We start from the raw sequence: 18,717 nt of genomic DNA, 5'->3' as shown, positions 1-18,717 counted from the left end.
CGAATCTTCTCCAAAATAAAATGAAATATTCTTTAAAAGTTGTAGTTTAATATGTCATTCACTTGGAAACACAAAATTGAATAGTTGCGTCACAAAAAATTGTCAAAAATGATCTTTTAATGGCCAGAAATTACCGAAACCCCCCCTTAAGAAATCAATCAATTCCTGATCTGTAAAAATTCAAAAACAAAGCCACAGTATCTTATTGATAAAAGTTTTAGAGGTCACGACATTATGACGCACAGTTACTACTACAAATCATCCATAAAGCAATATCTTCATCATCAATCCTTCACTTGAACGAAACGTGCACGAAACGGGCCCCTCGACCGACATTACGATACTTACATCCAATCCTCCACCGTTACACTCGGAAGCAGCAGCCGGTGATCGGTCATCACGAGGCAGAGTTGAAGGTAGACCACTTCCTCCACTTGTTTGTGTCCGCCGTCCAGATATCACCACACCGGCAGCAGCTTCAGCAGCAGCATTAGCTCGTAAAGATGATGATGATACCGAACCGGCAGCCCCAGATGACAGACGGTTGACGGCAGTAGGCGCTGGAGCCGGTCGATGGGACGCTGCCACGTTCTCGAGCGTTGCTGGATCAATCGAGCGGTTGAACTTCTTCTTCCGGCAGCAGTGATCCCGGCATGAGGTATGGATTTTTCTGTACAAAAAGAGAGAGAGCATGAGAGAGAGAGAGAGAGAGAGAAATCAAAACTCCAAATCATATGACGACAGACAGACCGCAGCATGGAACGCATTAAACGCGCCCGGCCGGGGGGGCTAGGGTGGTGCTAGGCCACTGGGAACCACTTCCATCATCATTAAACGCCCATAAATGGTTAATTGCAAGCATTATCTCAAACAACATTCACAAACACACCCAGGACGACACGGCGACGACGACGACGATGATGATGATGGCGCCCCGTATCTCCCCCGTATCTCCCCCCTTGGCCGAGAAGCTCTGACACACCGCGCCTGACAGGATGTGCGACAACATATAAAACCCGGTGGAACCGATTAATGCTGTGCAGGGAAGCCCGCGCCCGGTACTTCTATTTAATTATCTCCAGTGCACCCCGTATCCCCGCATGCGTGCATGTGTGCCTGTGTCGTGACGCATATTGACACTTGACTTACGTTCCTTGCGGCCACTTCTTCTTCCTCTTCTGCACGAGAAGGCGCCTAGCCCTAGAGAGCTTAAACACCGGGCACCAGTTACGATGCTGGTGCTGGAATGTGCGAACAAGCTCAATTAGCAATTGTCGCTAGCCATGGCTCTATGGGCTGGCCTTGTACGGTTCCCTTACGGGTGGATTCCCAGCTCCCTTTTCTGCACTCTCGCCTCTTTTGTGAAATTGGCTTGGCCGTGGCGCCAAGGCGCGGAGCTTTGATTGTGCGTACGTACCACATGTTCTACATTATCACGATCACTTACGATGCAGCGCGAGCGAAAGGGGATGCAGAAGTGCCTCTGTGGGTCTTCTCGTCAACAGGCTGGCAGGACATTCAATTTAATTTAAAATTTATCTCGCCTTCGTTAGCGTCAGCACTGGACGTCGGTTGGAGTGAGGTCTGGCACTGAATCAACTACTCAGTCTTGCTTGATCGACACGTAGATTACACAACAATTAACCTTAATGGAAGGCGACTGGATTTGCAGTGTAATGAGATTGTTAAGGTAAGGTGCTTTTGTGTTAAGAGAAATTGCTTTTGCTTTTAAGTCAATGACATTCAAGAATATCACAAGTGAAAAAGAATATAACAAACACGCAAAATGATTGAGATTATCTCGCTAAATCAGATAATGAGCACCATAATTAATGGCTGACACTTGCCGGAACACATTCCTGAATGTCCTGATTTGAGGGAATGACAAAGTGCAAAGTGCCAACAGAGACTCCCCACCTTATGCTTCTGCATATGGCCGTCCAATTATCCGGCATCATCCACACTCTATGCACCTGCAGGCAAAATTAATTCTATTGAATATGCAACGACACCCGCAACGAACGCATCATGCTGCGCGAGTGCATCGATGGAGCCACCCGGTCAGTACCCCGTCACTAAATCAGATGCAGAAGAGAACAGAACATAGGTCACACCCGTGGGCCCGTGAAATTGCCCAATTATATTCCACCGGCACAGGAGAGAGAGATATGTATTCCCTTTTTGGCGCTTGTAAGTGCAAATCACTTTCAAATTCAGCTGCTACCCCGTGACATCGATCCCAGGTCCACGTGCTGGCGACTGAATGGATCGGATTGATTTATTATTTATGAATTAATTAAATTGATATTTGAACAGCAATCTGGTGAGCGTTATGATACGGAGCAGCAGCAGCATATGGTAACCATCCGTCTAGTCCAGTCCGTGATACTCAATCGTCAATCGAACGACCACTGGGCCACGGCACACCAACGGAACGGAAGATGCAGATCGAATCAAGCCCGGACGGTAGGAATGGTTGAAAGGATTGGGCTGAAAGCTGAATGGGACCGAGATGACCCGATGATGTTTTCCATCAATCCATCGCTTATCGACTTGCTCCGGACAGATCCCTTTCAGCAAAATCAAAGGCTACTCAACGGGCGCTCACGTGCTCGCTAATGGTGATGGAGATATGGGATTGGCTTTGAAGGATGCAGACTCCCTCCCGCCTCTCCCCTTTCACGGAATGATTGATTTCCGCAGATCGCACGCGTGGACCATTTCCATTAAGGAGAAGCTTTCGCAAGGATTCGCAGTTGAAGGAATACAGTGCTTTTTTCTTATTAAAATACATAATGCTGTAAGGAGTAACAAATTTTGTGTAACTATAATCGTAGTTTAAGTTTATGATAATAAATTGACATTGGAATTGGACAAACTTTCAACAAACCTTTAAGCGTTGTTCCGATTAAACGTTCAAACCTTCAGTCTCTACTACGCACTCATCAGTAGATCAATAATTACACAAAAGCAGCGTGTAGCCAAGACCAAACCACGTAACCGTGGCCATGAAACCGCACTGAATACCTAACCCCTTCAGAACCTGTGACCGGATGGATGGTCTACACGTTAACCACCGGACGACCAGTGGTCCGCTGGTGATTGTGAGTTAAAGCGAGTGCATTAGGCACATACGTGGCTCGCCAATCTGTTGGCGTCGTTCCATCATCGAGCCCTGCCGCGGAACTGATCCTGAACCGACAGGTCGTCTACTGTCCTGTCGCTGAACCCGGGATCCCGTCCCAACGTTCGCCAGCTAATCCACGTTCGGTGCTGGATGATAGGCATTTCCTCATCCGTTTCCTGTGTTTTTTTTTCACTGAGTTGACCTGACCTGATGCCCGCAAGTGCAGCCCTACTGTGATTACGTCCCTCTGCACATGGTCTCGTTGAAGTGCAGTGGTACATCAAACGCGGTGTACGCGCTCGACGCACCTCAACGCATCCAACGGTGGTGATGGCCGTGCTTATCGAGCGTGCAAAATTGCCAGCTACACGCACATCATGCATATCACCGCCGGGAGTTATGCTTTTTTGATGATAATTTATGACGCTACGCCAATCTTCATCCACCGCGGATGGTGGGACCGCAGGCCAACCGGAACAAGCCCCATGTGTCCGAGTGGCCGAGTGTGTAAATATGTACCAACACCATGCACTGGTGAAGCGGGACACTTCAGCAGGCGAGTACACCGAGTGCACTTGTGGCGCAACTTGTGATGTCCTTGGGGTTTGGGGCGGACTGGCTGGGTCAAGAGGAATGTTTAAATACAAAATTCATAACCGGGAACTGGGGCATCTTGATGATGCAGCACGGTGCTTGACATCTGTATTTAGAGAGTGGAAAATCCACGGCCTGCTAGTTCGTTCTTTTGACAGCTCAAAAAACAAAGTAGCCTTTATAGATAAAGAATCCAAGACAACTTTAAATTCGGTGCAAAATTCCCTAACACAATATTAGAGTTTTCTTTGTATTTTAAGACCCTGCGGCATAAATTTGATTTAAATACAAATACAATATCCCCTGTTCAGCTCATCACCCCGGCTCTAGATGGTTAGCAGCATCGGTGCACTAATCGCTCCCTCGCTACCGAGCAAGATCTGAACAGAAACCCGCAGGACGTGCCAACGAACGGCAGCAACAGAAGCTAAATACACACTCACGCCATGGACTAATGGATAAGAAATAATAATAATCAAACACCCATTAATTCCCTGCCAGAGCAAACAGCGCAGAAGGCGTTAGGACGCGTTATCGGCACGGTCACCGCCACTCCCGCTCCATGTAAACGTGCCTCGCCGTTCACGATTCTCGCGGATGCCACCGCATGCTGGAGTGCATAAATTTATGGACTTGTAAATCAACACGCAATCCCCGGTACCGGGAGCGAACGGCTCAAGCGATCAATTTATTAATTTCACAATCAAATCAGCTCAAACTGCAACCAGCGCCTCCATCCGCTGGCCAAGGCAAACCGGAATGCACACGGCACGCAATGCGCGCACCACCAGGATGACGCAATCAGGATGTCGGATCACGCGGATGCCTTCTGCGTGCCCTGTGTGCTTGGGACACTGGTTTTCCGTGTGGCTAAGTTTCTTAAGGAAGTGATGGCCTTGCACAGAAGGAGCCGGAGCCAGAGCGAATTACGGATGCCATTAATTCGGAGCTTATTTGCCGAGGAAACCACGGGACGGGACACCAGCGGGTCCGGTATCCGGAAAGGCCCATACATCCATACATTAACATCCCAATAATTTATCATTAGACACACGGGGGGGGCAGCTTGCGATGCGCTCGTGCAAGGGCATAGGGAGTGATGAGTCGCCGTTTGCCAGCATCGCCAGATCGATTTATGGTCCCGGTTCTTGCTCACCAGTTCTGTCCGAGGAAATTGTGTTTGATGTGCTGCATCGGTCTCGCATCGGAGAGGAGTTTTGGAATGTATTTTGCATTTTATATTCCTGCTGCGTTGTGGCAGGGTTGTTAACTTTCAATTAAAATTTCATTCCCAATCATAAAGGATTAGGCATAGCACGCACCGGAGTGGTGCTGATACTTGGACAAGATCAGAAAGGAACATCCTCACCTTGGTCAACTGAATAATTCTCTTTAGTTGGACCCCGGGAGTTACATTTGTCGTTCGGAGAGCTGTCCTTCGTGTGCACTGCCAACGGAGAGGAATGTTGATCAGATCACCGGACACTTGGTTCTTGAAAGCAGCTTGCCTGTTCTGCCACATCAATAGCCAAGGAGGCCAAGGAGATTTAATATGATTATAGTTAATGGGTCACACTGAGGTACTCAAACCTTTACCTGCATCTAGCTCTCTGCTGAAACTGCAAACGAACAGACCTAATGGATCCAGGCTGAACGACTTACTAGCCGCATCCTTGACGCATCGTCTACCGTTGACCAGTAGCCGAGGAGCAAGGATTTCGGTCCAGGAAGGCCACCCGGACTGTCACTCATTAGTGTATGCTTACCTTTTCGACTGGATCTGATTGAGCGGTGATGGGCTGGAGCTGGCTAGCACATCCTTGCACGAGTACGTCTCACAGTCGCAGTGCTTGGTCGTCACGTTCAGTGTGGATGAGTTCGCGAGGCAAGTAATTAATTCCAGCTGCGGCGGTGGCTGCATTCAGGACCCGAGAATGATGATTAAGGTGAAATGTTCATTAGTGCATTCCCGGGTCGGTCGGACGGTCATAAATGAAAAGAGCAAAGTGAAAAGAAAATTTCATGAAAAACTCGTTAAAACTGTAACAATAACAATCGGGAACTCAACGGGAGGAACACAAACACAGAATAAAGCAGAAGATCTCTTGTAAAGGCTAACAGCCTTTAACATCTTCAACCACTCACTTCATTTTGGATCATTTCGACGATTGATTTATGCCAACCAAGTGAAAAGAGACGAGGAGAAGCCATTATTTAATGCCTTGTCTGCAGCGCACCGACACCAGAGCGACGAACTCGCGGCTCCCAAAGGCACGCATTTAGTGCTTCATTAAAATGTCACCTCGAACGAGCACAACATTTCAGCACGTGCTGTTGTGGTGGAGAACACAAAGGAAAGCAAAGGAGCAAAACTCATCGCAGCAGCACAAAGGCAAACCGGAGGACGAGGACGTTAATTGAAGGACACATCGATTTCGCTGTTCCGCCACGTACACCTGACGAACAGACGGTGCATCCGGTCCCGACACATACAGCGCACGATCTGATGCACCACCGTCCACCGCCGAGTGTAAGAGTAATGATCATCATCATCATGCGCGGAGCATCCATTGTCCAGGAGGAAGAGAGACGATCTCACGTACTCCAACCTCCTGGTGGAGGCGCATCGGACATTTATAAAAATAATGAAACCTACTTCGTACCCCTTTTGTTGGGCGGCACATTCCCGGCAGTAACGAGACGAACATTAATAATGTGACCACGAACCTATTTTCGGTGCGCGGCGCCGTGTTCGTGGTGCAAGTTGATTAACTTCGGGACCTCATTAATGGGCTCATAATCCGGGGATGGTCCCCCAAGAGGATGCAGGTTGCATCTCTTGGATGACAAATTTATCCGAACGAAGGTAGAGCGAACGAGCACCAAGGTGGACGCTGGCCGAGGATTAATCGTAAAATATTACAACTAATGTGGCCCCAGGCGGGTTCAAGAACGCGCACTGGCCCGGTGTAACTAGTGCCAATTACTAGTTCCTTCGAAGGCGCCTTTTGCTTTTGCTCCTTCGTTCGTTCAGTCCGTTCTTTGCAATGCATCGCCGCTTGGCCACCAATAGCCATGATTATCAGTTATTAAACGACGGAGATTAAACTCCAGGATCACTGATCGCAGGTGCACCTGCATCGTTGCTGATCAGCACACAATCAGCCGCGGACGTCGTTGATGGTCTGTCTCTAATTAGCCTCTTTCTGTGGACAGCAGAATTGGCTTGTTGTTTGTGGTTTTGTTCACGAAAAAGGTTCGTAAACAAGTTTTCCATTTTCATAGAATCGCTCGCTTGATGCTAGTGTGCCCATAGACGCGACCACCACCACCACCACACGTCATCATCAACAACGAAGCGAACGTTCTCGTGTGAGAGATCCACTGACAAGGTGCAGCTCAGCCACAAAAGCACTCGCTGCCAGTGGCTGCCAACGGCATACGCGGTTGCAGGCGCTGATTCGTGGACAATGTGGCCATGCCCGGGCCACGCAAACACTCTTTTCGAGGTTTATTCATCGAACCTCCTGCCACCGGTGGTTGGTAGCGAACTCCGGGGCGCAAAATCAGCGACCAAACGTCAGATTCATTATTGTGCCGCTCGCTAAAACAAACTCATGAATAAATAATTTACATTTCACCGTAGAGCAGCGGCCAGCCAGCCGGCCAGCCTGCCTCACCTGCCACCTGGATCCGCATCAATTGCAGACGAGCGCCGGTGGCAAGAGTCGCGAGCGATTTTCAAACAATCGCTCGCCGGATCCCGCGATTTCGGGAAAATCCAACCGCGCACAGCACCGGGGCTGGGGCCTGGGACTGGAGTAGCGTGGAGGGCGGACCACGCGACGCGTTCTCTGGCCGCGCGGTGCGGTGCGTTCACGGCTGAATTAAAAATGGAAAGTGCGCTCATAATAGAATTAAGCTATATCCTGCGCTTGTCAGAAGCAGAGAGCTCTGTACTCTACTGGCTACCAGCGCAAGCATTTGTCCTGTCCCGTGCTCTTGTTGCTGTTGTTTGCGATAGCACAGGGAATGGGGAAGCACTGTCGGTTGCCGGTTTGGACCAGCATTGTGCATTGTTGGTGAACGCTTTTTATCCTTACAAAAGTGCAGTGGGCTTTGCGAAGGATTCCACTTCGATCGGAATTGGGCGGGGGTTACAGGACAAAAAAGAAGAGGGCAGATAAATTGCTGCTAAATAGAGGATTACAGGAACGTTTATTGGTTTTACAGGCGATTGCGATGTACTACAAGCGGCATGATAAATGAGCAAATGGCAGCTATCGAATGAGAATAGTAAGTTATATCCGAAAAAGGATACAGAATTCACCGTAAATAAGCTCTACGTGTGTTAATTGAACAGTGTTGTTGATATTATATACATTCAAAATCGAATCATTTGATAATGTGACTTTTATTGGCAAAAAAGTATCCACAGCCATTTTCCTGAGTGTATTACGATAGTAAAAACATATAAATTAATATTGTTAATCATCACGAATGGCACATAATTTGATGTGCCCTGTTCCGGAAGCCCTCACTGAGCTAATTGTTGCGTTTCCCGATGACAAAATGACTGCAAAACGATTCGATGCACGGCATCCATTCCCCTTGTACCGATTAATCATTCAGAAGCCTCTGCACTTTTTTCAACGTAACGAAAAGCGGACGTAATGGAGGTGAACAGAAATATCCTCTCGCTGCTCCTGTCCGTGACTCCAGAGATTCGTGGTTTTGTAAACATCCCACCGGGTGACGGACAGCCAGACGGCGAGGGATTCCATTGCGGGCACCGCGGTGCGACAATTGTTGACAACCGAACTCGCAACATGACAACAGGAGACCATTGCGCCATTGCGGCCCACCGACGGTCAAACAAAAACGGTCAACGACGTCCCCCCGTCAGCGAAACCTCGGGAACGGACGGATGGAAGCACGGACCGGACAACAAACCCGGGAGCACATCTCTGTCCACGGGAAATGTCGGTGCGGTGCACGAGATCTCCGCAATCTCCGGGTAGTCACCGTGTATTGGCCGGCTCCAAACAAAAGGCCTCCAACCAGAAAGGCCTCCCGACTGTCTGGCACAAGTCTGGTTGGACGTCAACGATGGCCTGGGCCACAACACGGGTAATGGCCATTTCAGCAACGAACAGCCGGCTGGCTGGAAGCAGTCCAAGAACCCCAGAGGCCGGAGCACGTCGAGTAAAAGGCACTGGCGCAACTGAATGGACCAGCCATTGTGGAGCCAATGTCCAGGCCATGCCGGGGCCACCGGGCGGACTGGCTAGACTTGCGGATGGACCTCGTGCCGGTGCTGGTGCTGCACGGTATGATTGTTATCTAGGACGCGTTCGGCCCAGAGGTCTAAAAGCCGCGCCATGCCAGCTTCCCATTTCGTAGATTTATGAAAAACAAAATGGCAGTAAATAAAGCTTTGAGCCATATTGCACGGCGGAAACGGTGAAGGTAGCAGCAGCAACGGCGACGAGTTTGATGCGTTTTGCCGACTCCAATTCCAACGATCCGCCAAGTCGTCGAAGGTATAGGGTCATTGTACCCTTTATGTTGTGCGACTTTAAAGCGGAACTATTAGGCCGCCGCCACCGCTGCGGTTTGGAGAATGCTTTTAAGTGCTTGTTTGCTTTGTCGCCATATTGCCCCGCCAGGACACGAAACCGTTAACGAAACATAACCTTAAATTTTCAACCGTTTATAACTGCCGATCTGCAGGGATGGAACGGGCGTTCGCATCTTTCCCGGGGTGGAGGAGGGTCACTAATTTATTGAAATGTCCATTTATTAATCGAAAAAGCCTTTCCCTTTATCGCCGATATTGTTTCTCCGTTTCTCCGGCTCGCTCATTCCGATGCCGAAACGTTCGTGTTCGTGATACGAAGCAGGAATGCAAAAAGAAATCATTCTTTTGTGCCTTTTTTTTGCATTCTGGAACTGACCGCACCGAAACCAAAAGCAAACCCAAACCAGAAGAAAAAAGACCGACCGACGGGGTCGCCGTTGCCCAAAACCTCACTTAATCATCGACCACAGGAATGTGGTGGGCTTGGTATTGATGGCCAAGGCCCGGGTGAACCTGTTTGCTGGGACGGCGTTTCCAACTTCCAACAGAAGAATCGTAGTCTAGGGGCATCACCTAGAGCTGTGGCTTTTTAAAAATGGAAAACATCGCTCCGAGGCCCCACTCACTGACCTGACCAACATGCCCAGCCATTCCAAAGCAAAGGTTTTGCAACGGCCACACACTATTCGCTATCGCTAAAAACCCATCAGGTCAAGGACATGGTGAACAGAACGGCAGAACGGACCGGACCGGCGTTGGAGTCCACCAGAATTCGCTTCGCTTTGCTCATATCTGGCAGAACCCTGCCCCTTCCTGTCCACCACAGTAGACACATTCCCTGGCACGCACATGATTTTCCCTTAACCGCAAAGCGTAATTAACGCCTCTTATGAGCGATCGGATGCGGACGGGAAGGGCCTTCCCGTCAGACGTCGTCGTCGAGTCGCTGGACCACTGCTGGACTGGTCTTCTCCTCTTTCATCCTCCCGTATTTCGATGATTAATGAAGGAGAGCGATAAGCCGAGCCGAGAGCGACCGGGGGGAATGGAATTGGCCATAGCTTCACGGCTTTTTTACCGTAAGCGATGGCGCAGGTTGTCGTGGCACGAGCTCCGATTGCATCAGAGACGACAGAGAGCCAGCCAGCCAGCCAGGTAGAGTGTCATCCGTTTTTGGGATCCACTGGGCCGGTAAGGTCCGGTCGGTGGCACGTACCGCAAGGCACACCATAACTGGCAAGTAGTGGATCGAGCAGCAGCAGCAGCAGCACCTTGCTCGATCTCATCGTTCTCGATCGGTTCAGGGTCAATGACAACGTGCGCTGTTGCTGCAGCATCGTTTCCAGTGCTCGATCTTCTTGCTCCCATCACTACAAACACAGTCAGACAGACACAGATACATACTCCGTCTGATGCCAATGTTCTAGCACACGTTCCATGCCACAGGCCCCCAAGGGGGTCCTCCAAGGTCCGTGTCATAAAACGCAAAAGCGATTACGAAACTGGGATGAAGGCTGCAGAAAAATCAAGCTACAGCTACGGCACTCTCGGTGATGATGATCCGAACTCTCTGGTTGGATGAGTTATGCCCAACCGTCAGGTAGAACTCCGTCCCTTACCATTCAAGGTTCAAGGGCCTTCGTGATCGATTGACAAAAAACCGCGGCTCCAATCGGTGGGTTGGCTTAGAGCGAACCGGTGGTAAGAACCACAGAAACCACACCCGAGGTGCGCCCAGTGTTCTGTTTCACTGGACACTCGGCCACATGGTTCATGGTCATCGGTTGCGGTTTTGCTAATCCGGAAACGTCAGAACAGTCAACCGCACTGGCATTACGTAGGCACACGCAGATACTCCAAGATTATCTCAAGTCGTACCTAACGAAACCGACCCGCAGGTAAGACAAATGATGCTGACCATAGTTCCCACCAGAAGTCCATCGGGAGCCTCGCATCTCAACTTCTTGTATTGGAATAAGCCATTGTAAAACACGAAATTAAGTGATCAACCCCAGTAGTCAGGCCCTTCTCGGAGTGGATTAGCATTTTTGTTCTCCATCTTCACCGTTCCTCCACAATATGACGCGAACTGGCGGACGGGCCTGTCCTCGGTCGATCCGAACCGCACTAACCTCCTGCTACCCCGCTGTAACGACTTATCTTTGATGCATCATTATATTTCAATTAAGCCATCCCAATCCTGTCGGACAATGGAGAGTTCTTTTCGCTTCTCCTTCCTCCTTCTCCTTTATCAAATCCATCCCAGGTTGATCGACGCCCAGGTTGTCCAACGGGGATGGTAAATTATTCCATCAAAAAAACCGGTCCAATCCTGTCAACCTGTTGTCAAATGGTGGCGTAAATTGTTCTCGACCTCCAGTAGCAAAGCCCCGTCCCCGTAGTGTGGGGCCCAATCAATCCATCCGTCCACTCCGGAATGTGTTTTGACACGAGGGAGCCTCCGACTACACATCGAGCTCCGCTCCGATGGACGACAAGCGGGGAATCGGGTTGGTAGTGAATTAAACGGTGGCATGTTTCTGTTTTGTTGTTTGTTTTTGTTTTTTACGATCTTGCCTACTGTGAACCGCCGGTTTGTTGCCGAGTCCGCTTGCAATCGAGATTGACAACTGACAAAATGACGATTTTGCTGCGATTGAAGCACCCGCGCGGAATGTCGCACTGTCGGAATCGATCGTATGCAAATTCGTGGTGACACTCCAAGCATTTAGCTCGTTGCGCTTCTTTACAATGTTGCTCTTTGCCTGCGTCCACCATGTGATGATCACCACGGGCGGATTAGTAGCTTGTGCGATTCATGGCGAAGCTCTCAAATGACTGGAGTCCTGCGCTCAATGCAACGGATGAGTTGGTTTGGTAACAAATTGTCAGTCACAATAAATATCACAATGCGGATCCGTTTTAGACACGCCAACACATATGCATGCAAACCATAAAAGAAGAATATAGGAATTGAGCAAAACATGAACAGAGAGAGAAGAGCAAATGCAAAATTCAGCACCGAACGAATCGAACCGAACCGACCGAATTGTCCCCTCCCGGTGGGAACAATAAATTCAGAATTAAAAAACGGGCCCACCAGTGGGGAGGGTCCCACGACATGTATTTTGTGCCTCTCTCTCTCTCTCTCTCTGTGCATAGTGTACCAGTTCTCCTCGTTGTCGAATCCGAACGGCCACGAAAATCCGGAGCAGCATGTTGTTAAAAATTCTATAAATTTTCAAATTTCCTTCACCAACGCAAAGGGAATTGCGAACGCGAACGCATGTGCGCACACAATCGGAGGACTTTTGTGTTGTGTTCCGTGTAGTTGTGTGCCAACCTAACTGGATAAAGAAAAGTGGCTGGCCGAGTGGGGCGCGTTCGGGGATGCGTTGCGTGAGCAGCAATTCTAATCAATTCGATGCCAGCAGAGCCAAATGCCCTCTGAATTGTGGATGTTCCGGTGAAGGTTTTTTGTTTTTTTATTGTGTTTTTTTCGAATCCAGCACCAAGAGGACACCAGCTGGTGCTGCTGCTGGCTGCATATTCATCAATATCTAGGCCGGCATCGAATCAAATCAATCAATTATAGGGAATCAATGGAAAAAAACGGTCAAGTGGACACCGGGAGCCTTCCAAAAATGGGGAGCAACAGATTCGGTTCGGTTATCCGATATGCTAATTTTCACCGGGCCGCAACCCATTTGCTGTCGTTGCCCCGGGCAACGCACTTGCTAGGCCGATCCACCCCAATCAGTGGGCGTTGATATCGAGGAGGAAATAGAAAACGGGGAAACATATTAATTAAATGTCCGTTTGTGGTTATGTGGAGACCGGGATTAGACCCCTTAATTGGACCTCTCATTCAAATGCTGGACCGCTTCCTCTTCATCATTAGCCTATCGAAGCGACAACGCCGTTTCAATCCTAAATAAAATGGCCCCAAAATGAATTGGCGATGGTCCCAAAAAAACAGAAAAAAACCAAGAACAACGCAATGCTCGCGTGGTACGAACGTGATATACAAAGTTATAAAAAGCCACCGCTTGCGAAGCCAATCACCGAGGCCGCGTGCCCGAGCGCGATCGCAATCTTCGTCAACTTCTTGAGCACGCGGCTGCGCTGAGGTGCTGCCCGAAACGACTTAAACGGATCGTAGCTCCATAATGATTATGGGACGATGGAGGCCCCCCACCGTTCGCCATAAACTAAAAATCAATTCCAATTCCACCTGTCGCCACTCGATTGGAATGGATCGCGGCACGGGCAATCCACTGATCCTCGGATGAATTGACGCGAACACGTTCCCTAGAACCGTCTCCCCACTCTCATTCTCTCCTTTTCTCTCTCTTTCGCCATTTTTTTGGAGCAACAAGTGAACGGTTAGATCTACTTCAACGATACGCGATACTCACAATTTCGTTCAGCATATCGGCCAACAGGATCAACCGAAGCTTCGACAGCTTCGTCCGATAAACGTTGCGCTCTGTCCGCGCTGGCGGTCCAGGGATCGACGCCGGCACCGACGACACCACCGGCAATCGTGGCAGTAGCAGCTGATGTGCCGTTCGCGCGATCACTGGCCGCTGAACACTGGTGCTGCTGGTGCTGCTCCGGCCATCCATCACCGGTTCGGTGGCATCGGGCCCACGAGCGGTGGCTGCTTCTTCACCTGCGGCCGTGACCACGACGGTGTTCGCATAAATTTGTAGCGAAACGCTTAAAATCACAGCTAATCGCATTATCGGCGACCGCATTTGCATCTCATTTGCATACGCGAGAAGGCGAACCAAGGCCCCCCGAAAAATCTCGCCCCACAATCGCTTTTGTTTCAGGAGGACCTATCTCCTGTTTCCTCGTCGCGTCGCCCGTTTCTGGGTTCCTTTCGCCGTTGGTGATGGCCTGATGCCCCAGTTGCAGCCCGCTGTTGGTTTGCGCACCGTTATGGGGCGTAAGGTTGGTTCACCGTTATCGCCCGGGTTATCCTGCGCTGCACGCACTCCAGGAGCGACACTCTCGCCGGGGGGAATTGATTTATCTCAGTTTTTGGTCACTTTTCCGCCGCCGACGATGACAGGTTGCTGTCGTAGCGAGCACCAAAAAGAAGTCAGAACACAGAGGCCTTTCTCTCTTGAAAGTGTGGCCAGCACGCGAATGCCGCAAATTTGGTGATTTGAAAGCACTTCAAAAGCACACAAACTCGGACACACATACGACTAGAGATGATGCATGAACAGAATGCCGAAAAAAAAGGGGCAGCGGAACGCGGAAAGTGCGATCGTCACGCGCGGAAACCGTTATCAGCTTCACCTTCCGGGACGAGAGAGAGAGAGAAAGGGAGACCGCGCTACAGAGGCGAGCTAGAGAGCAAAGGACGGGGGGGGCGATTTTTTGGAAAGAATTTCCAATTCACTGATCGCACACAGTGTTCTGCTGCTTTCTGCTCTCTTAATGATGCATTCTCCTGGACGCTGGTACAATGACACCGTTGACAAGGTGACCCGGCCGGAGCCCACTTCTTGATTGTTTCTTCTCGACGCAGATTCACGCACCACCATTCACTCATCCACGAAGAGATCGCCACGGGTGGGGGGGATGATTTGTTAATTAGAGGACCTTCACCGCGCGTGAAGAGAAAGCACAAAACACGCGACCACCGAGACGACGACGACGCTAAACGGAACCTCACTGACCGGTGGCTGATTCTGTTCTGGCCGCAACAGTGCGCACGTTGAAGACGAATGTCTCAGCTCACGGCACACACGGCGATCGCAGGCATCGCATTCTCGCCGCTCCTTACACTCACACCGCCGCCACCGATGACGATGATGGTGATCATCATCATCAGCAGCAGCAACAGCAGCAGTACGATGATCCTCTTGCCGGTTCTGTTCGATCGATCATCGGGTGGCGCATGGTGGAGTGTGTTTTGAAGGGAGTGATCGAGCGCAAAGCGAAGGCAAAGCAAAAAAAAGAACAACCGGACAACCGGACCCTGGGTATTGAAACTCTCGGTGTGTCGGGGGGGGGGTGGAGAACGCTGGACCGCGAACCACGTAATCGAAGCCGAGTTGGGTGGAGTGAGATTTGGTTTTTCGTTTCGTTTCGGAAGAGAGCACTTTGAGTCCAGCAGCTCTCGCGCGCTGATGCGCCATGATCCCTCCGTCGCAGTCGCAGTCGCAGTGATTATGCTGATGAGCTGATCGTTATGCTGTGAGGGAAGAGGCCCGGTATCAGAGTGGTCACAGCGACTGGTGATCGTTATTTGTTTTTGTTTACGATGCCATTTTCCCGACTATCCGGAGCGAGTGATCCGCTTGTCCGGTCGGTCCGGTGGACGGATGGTTCCTTCCGTGCCACAGTCCCTCGACCTGCACCGGCTCAAGGTCGTTCCCATCGTATGTGGACTGAATGCGCAGCACCGGTACAAAGAACATCAACGCCACGGTAAGCGATGAACCCTGTGGCCTGCTGGAAATGTGCGATGCGATGTAATTTGAGCTCCGGCTTGTGGTGCACTCTACAGTGAAGGCCCTCCGTTAATGCAATTATCCCCGTAAATCTCCCTCTTAAGCTCTGGAGGATATTGAGGTAATTTAAATAATTTCTACGTTTCGCCACGCGATTAGCGGACAAGTTTGTCGTGAGCCGATCAGTCTGGTGTGGTTCAGGTTCCATCATAAAGCGTTCGCGAGTAGTGAGAGTTATTCCGCTCTTCCTTGCAGAACTTGTGGTCTATATAATCGATTGGATTGGCATAAGTTTAGTAAAACTATTTTAAAAAAAACCCAAGGACAATATCTGCGTCGGTTAAAGCAAAGCCAAGAAGACAAAAAAAACGTAATGCTCCACATTCCCACGAATAGAACCAGCAAGCAGCGAGTGTGAGGCGTAGCCCGATTAAAAAACAAAAAGAAGGAAAAACAAATTGCCAATCCAAATTGTTTCGCTCCTTTTAAGAAACACTATCATAAACTCCAGCATAAGCTACAAACACAGGCACACACTTAGCGTAATGATATACCTCTTGGCGATGGGGCGTGTTCGCCGGTGTTGCTCTTACATCGCTGCTGCCGTCTGCCACATTAGCTCGCTCATTATGATGCTTTATATCCAGGGCACAGAGCGGCAGAAGACGACGAAATGACAAATCACTTTTTAACCAGCCACTGTCCAGTACCACCACCACCACCATCATCGGCTGAGCGACTATCATCAGGTCACATCCAGTCCGCTGATCTCTGATGCTGATCGTTGCACACCATAAAAATCCATGCTCTCCGCGATTGCGCGAACATACATCACTAGCGCTCGCGGTACGGCTCGTCGCAAAAAAAAAGTGGAGGACGATCGAGGGAACGAAAGCAAACCCAGAGGGCCCCACGGGAAACATAACCATAAAACTCAGTGCCTTTCGAAAAAACCAGAAAACCGCGGACGGTGTGGACGTGGAGATTCGACATTAATAAGCGCACACGATGATCTTCACCGTAGGAGCAGCAGCAGCATCATGATCGCTCCATCGTCGTCCCGAGTCGGTCGTTGTCGTTCAAGATCAAGATCACTTCCAACTTGGGTCGGCTGACCGAGGCTGGAGTTCAAATTGTGGTCAAGGACTAACACGCAGCCGGCTGCTTGGGCGGTCACGCAGCTTGGGCCAGTCCAGTCCTGGCTAGTTCTCTGTTTAATAGCACAAAAGACAGATCGCGCACGGCTATCTCGTGTAAAGCATCAAAACACTATCGCCGGTGTTGTGGCGGCCGATCTATCTAACGATCGCTGTAGTTGTATTTATAGCACGAGCTGGCATTAGCTGGCCAACGATTTCGATGTTATTTCCAGCGGAAATATAACGCCGCGCTATTTCTTACATTCCGCAGGTTTTGCGGATGAGCGTTGTTGGTGGGGCTAGAGTGGTTGGGATCGGCAGGTGCGATCACGATTGCAACTTGACCCCCTCGTGATCTTCATCGATTCCCATTCCGTGGGCAGATATATGAGCTCATCTGCTTGCATGGCTAAAGGCATGGGTCATAAAAGACTACTCTGAGTAGAAGGAATGGATGAAAGGACCAGAGGAACTGCTCACGATCGTCCTTCACTAGCCCCTGGGTCTAGACATTCTACCGGCGGATTATGAATGGTATGTTGGATGGATAAGAATACTACATGAGTCGAAGGAGGAATAATCAAAAAGATGAGATGCATCATCACTTACCACCAACCATCTTCCGTGACAGTGTTGGGGAGATTTCGCAGGTAAGCAGTATGTGGAACCGAGGGGATTGCGCAGCAAATCGTGCGTACCTCTCTTCATATCCACAGTCTACTACTACCCTCTTCCTCTCCCGTTTACACTGCCGTGACCAGGATTCGAACCTGGGTTACTACGGCCACAACGTAGGGTCCTAACCACTAGACGATCACGGCTACAGATGGTGGCTTACAATGCAGGCTCCGAGCACCAGCCAGGTGCCAACCACGACCCACTGAAATTCAGTGAAAGGTCTGCATGAGACCAAGTCGAGTGTCTTGAGAGAAAGTGAGGTAATCAGAGCAGAAAGGGGCACAAGCATGGGTTGGTCAAAATGCACCAACGCTGATGCTTTCCATGGGTTTATCTGACCGCGAGTCTCAGCGAATGCTCCAGCTTGCAGGCAACACTTTTTGGTCGACCTTACGAATGCAATTACAACGAAGAAAGGTGGGGTTGAGCTGAGAGAGTAACTGGGTGGCAGCCTCCCAATCGTTGGGTATAAATAGAAACTCTTTCTTGGTGGGGCTGACTAAACCAGCTGAGAATGTGATTTCGTATTTCATCTGTGTGCAATTGATAGTCTTCGATGATAGTTTGCATTGAAATAAAAAGCAAACATCATTCTTGAACTGTTTCAAAAATAGTCTAGATTGCAAAATTAATATGTTTGTGGATGCAAAAATAGATTCCAGCTGTTTCCGCCCGGGATCGAACCGGGGGCCTTCCGCGTGTTAGGCGGATGTGATAACCACTACACCACGGAAACACATGTCTATTGTTTATTGTTTGTAATAGAAAAAAACATAAGTAATCTCTTATTTGGTGGCATTGATGTTATCTATACATCTCTCTTTTTTGATAAGGACAGTTACAGTTCAATCAAATAACTGTTCAATTAAATTTGGTGTTCATTATTTACTAAGGATTTTGAATAAGGGTTTGTACGGAATAGGAAAATATAACTGAGCAATGTTAGAATAGAAGAGACTCGCCAGGTTTTCCCCCGGCTTACCTACACGCAGCGAAACTGCTGCTACTGGGTGTTGCTACACGAATCATTCGACAGAAAACACAGTTTGTGCTCCGCACTAAGTATTCAGTAGCTAATATCAGCTCCCCGAAAACAACATATAGCTGTGTAGCATATACACCAAC

At 49.6% G+C, this 18,717-nt stretch overlaps 1 protein-coding gene and 1 non-coding gene across 2 annotated transcripts in view; both read right to left on the bottom strand.

The window, feature by feature from the left end:
- Positions 1–14,923, bottom strand: part of LOC126579356 (uncharacterized) — a 29,342-nt gene extending 14,419 nt beyond the window's left edge. Inside the window, 3 exon segments of the mRNA XM_050242852.1 lie at positions 349–670; positions 5,488–5,636; positions 13,721–14,923. Coding sequence (XP_050098809.1) covers positions 349–670; positions 5,488–5,636; positions 13,721–14,068 — 819 coding nt within the window. The 5' untranslated portion in view covers positions 14,069–14,923.
- Positions 14,924–17,663: 2,740 nt separating this feature from the next.
- Trnah-gug (transfer RNA histidin (anticodon GUG)) lies at positions 17,664–17,735 on the bottom strand. Its single transcript has one exon. It is a non-coding gene; the product is annotated as a tRNA-His (tRNA).
- Positions 17,736–18,717: the final 982 nt, after the last annotated feature.

Source organism: Anopheles aquasalis, chromosome 3 (genome assembly GCF_943734665.1).
Source record: "Anopheles aquasalis chromosome 3, idAnoAquaMG_Q_19, whole genome shotgun sequence".
NCBI classification, from domain to species: Eukaryota; Metazoa; Arthropoda; class Insecta; order Diptera; family Culicidae; genus Anopheles; species Anopheles aquasalis.
The sequence above is the reverse complement of the archived record's forward strand: the minus strand, read 5'-3'. Positions and strand labels throughout refer to the sequence as shown.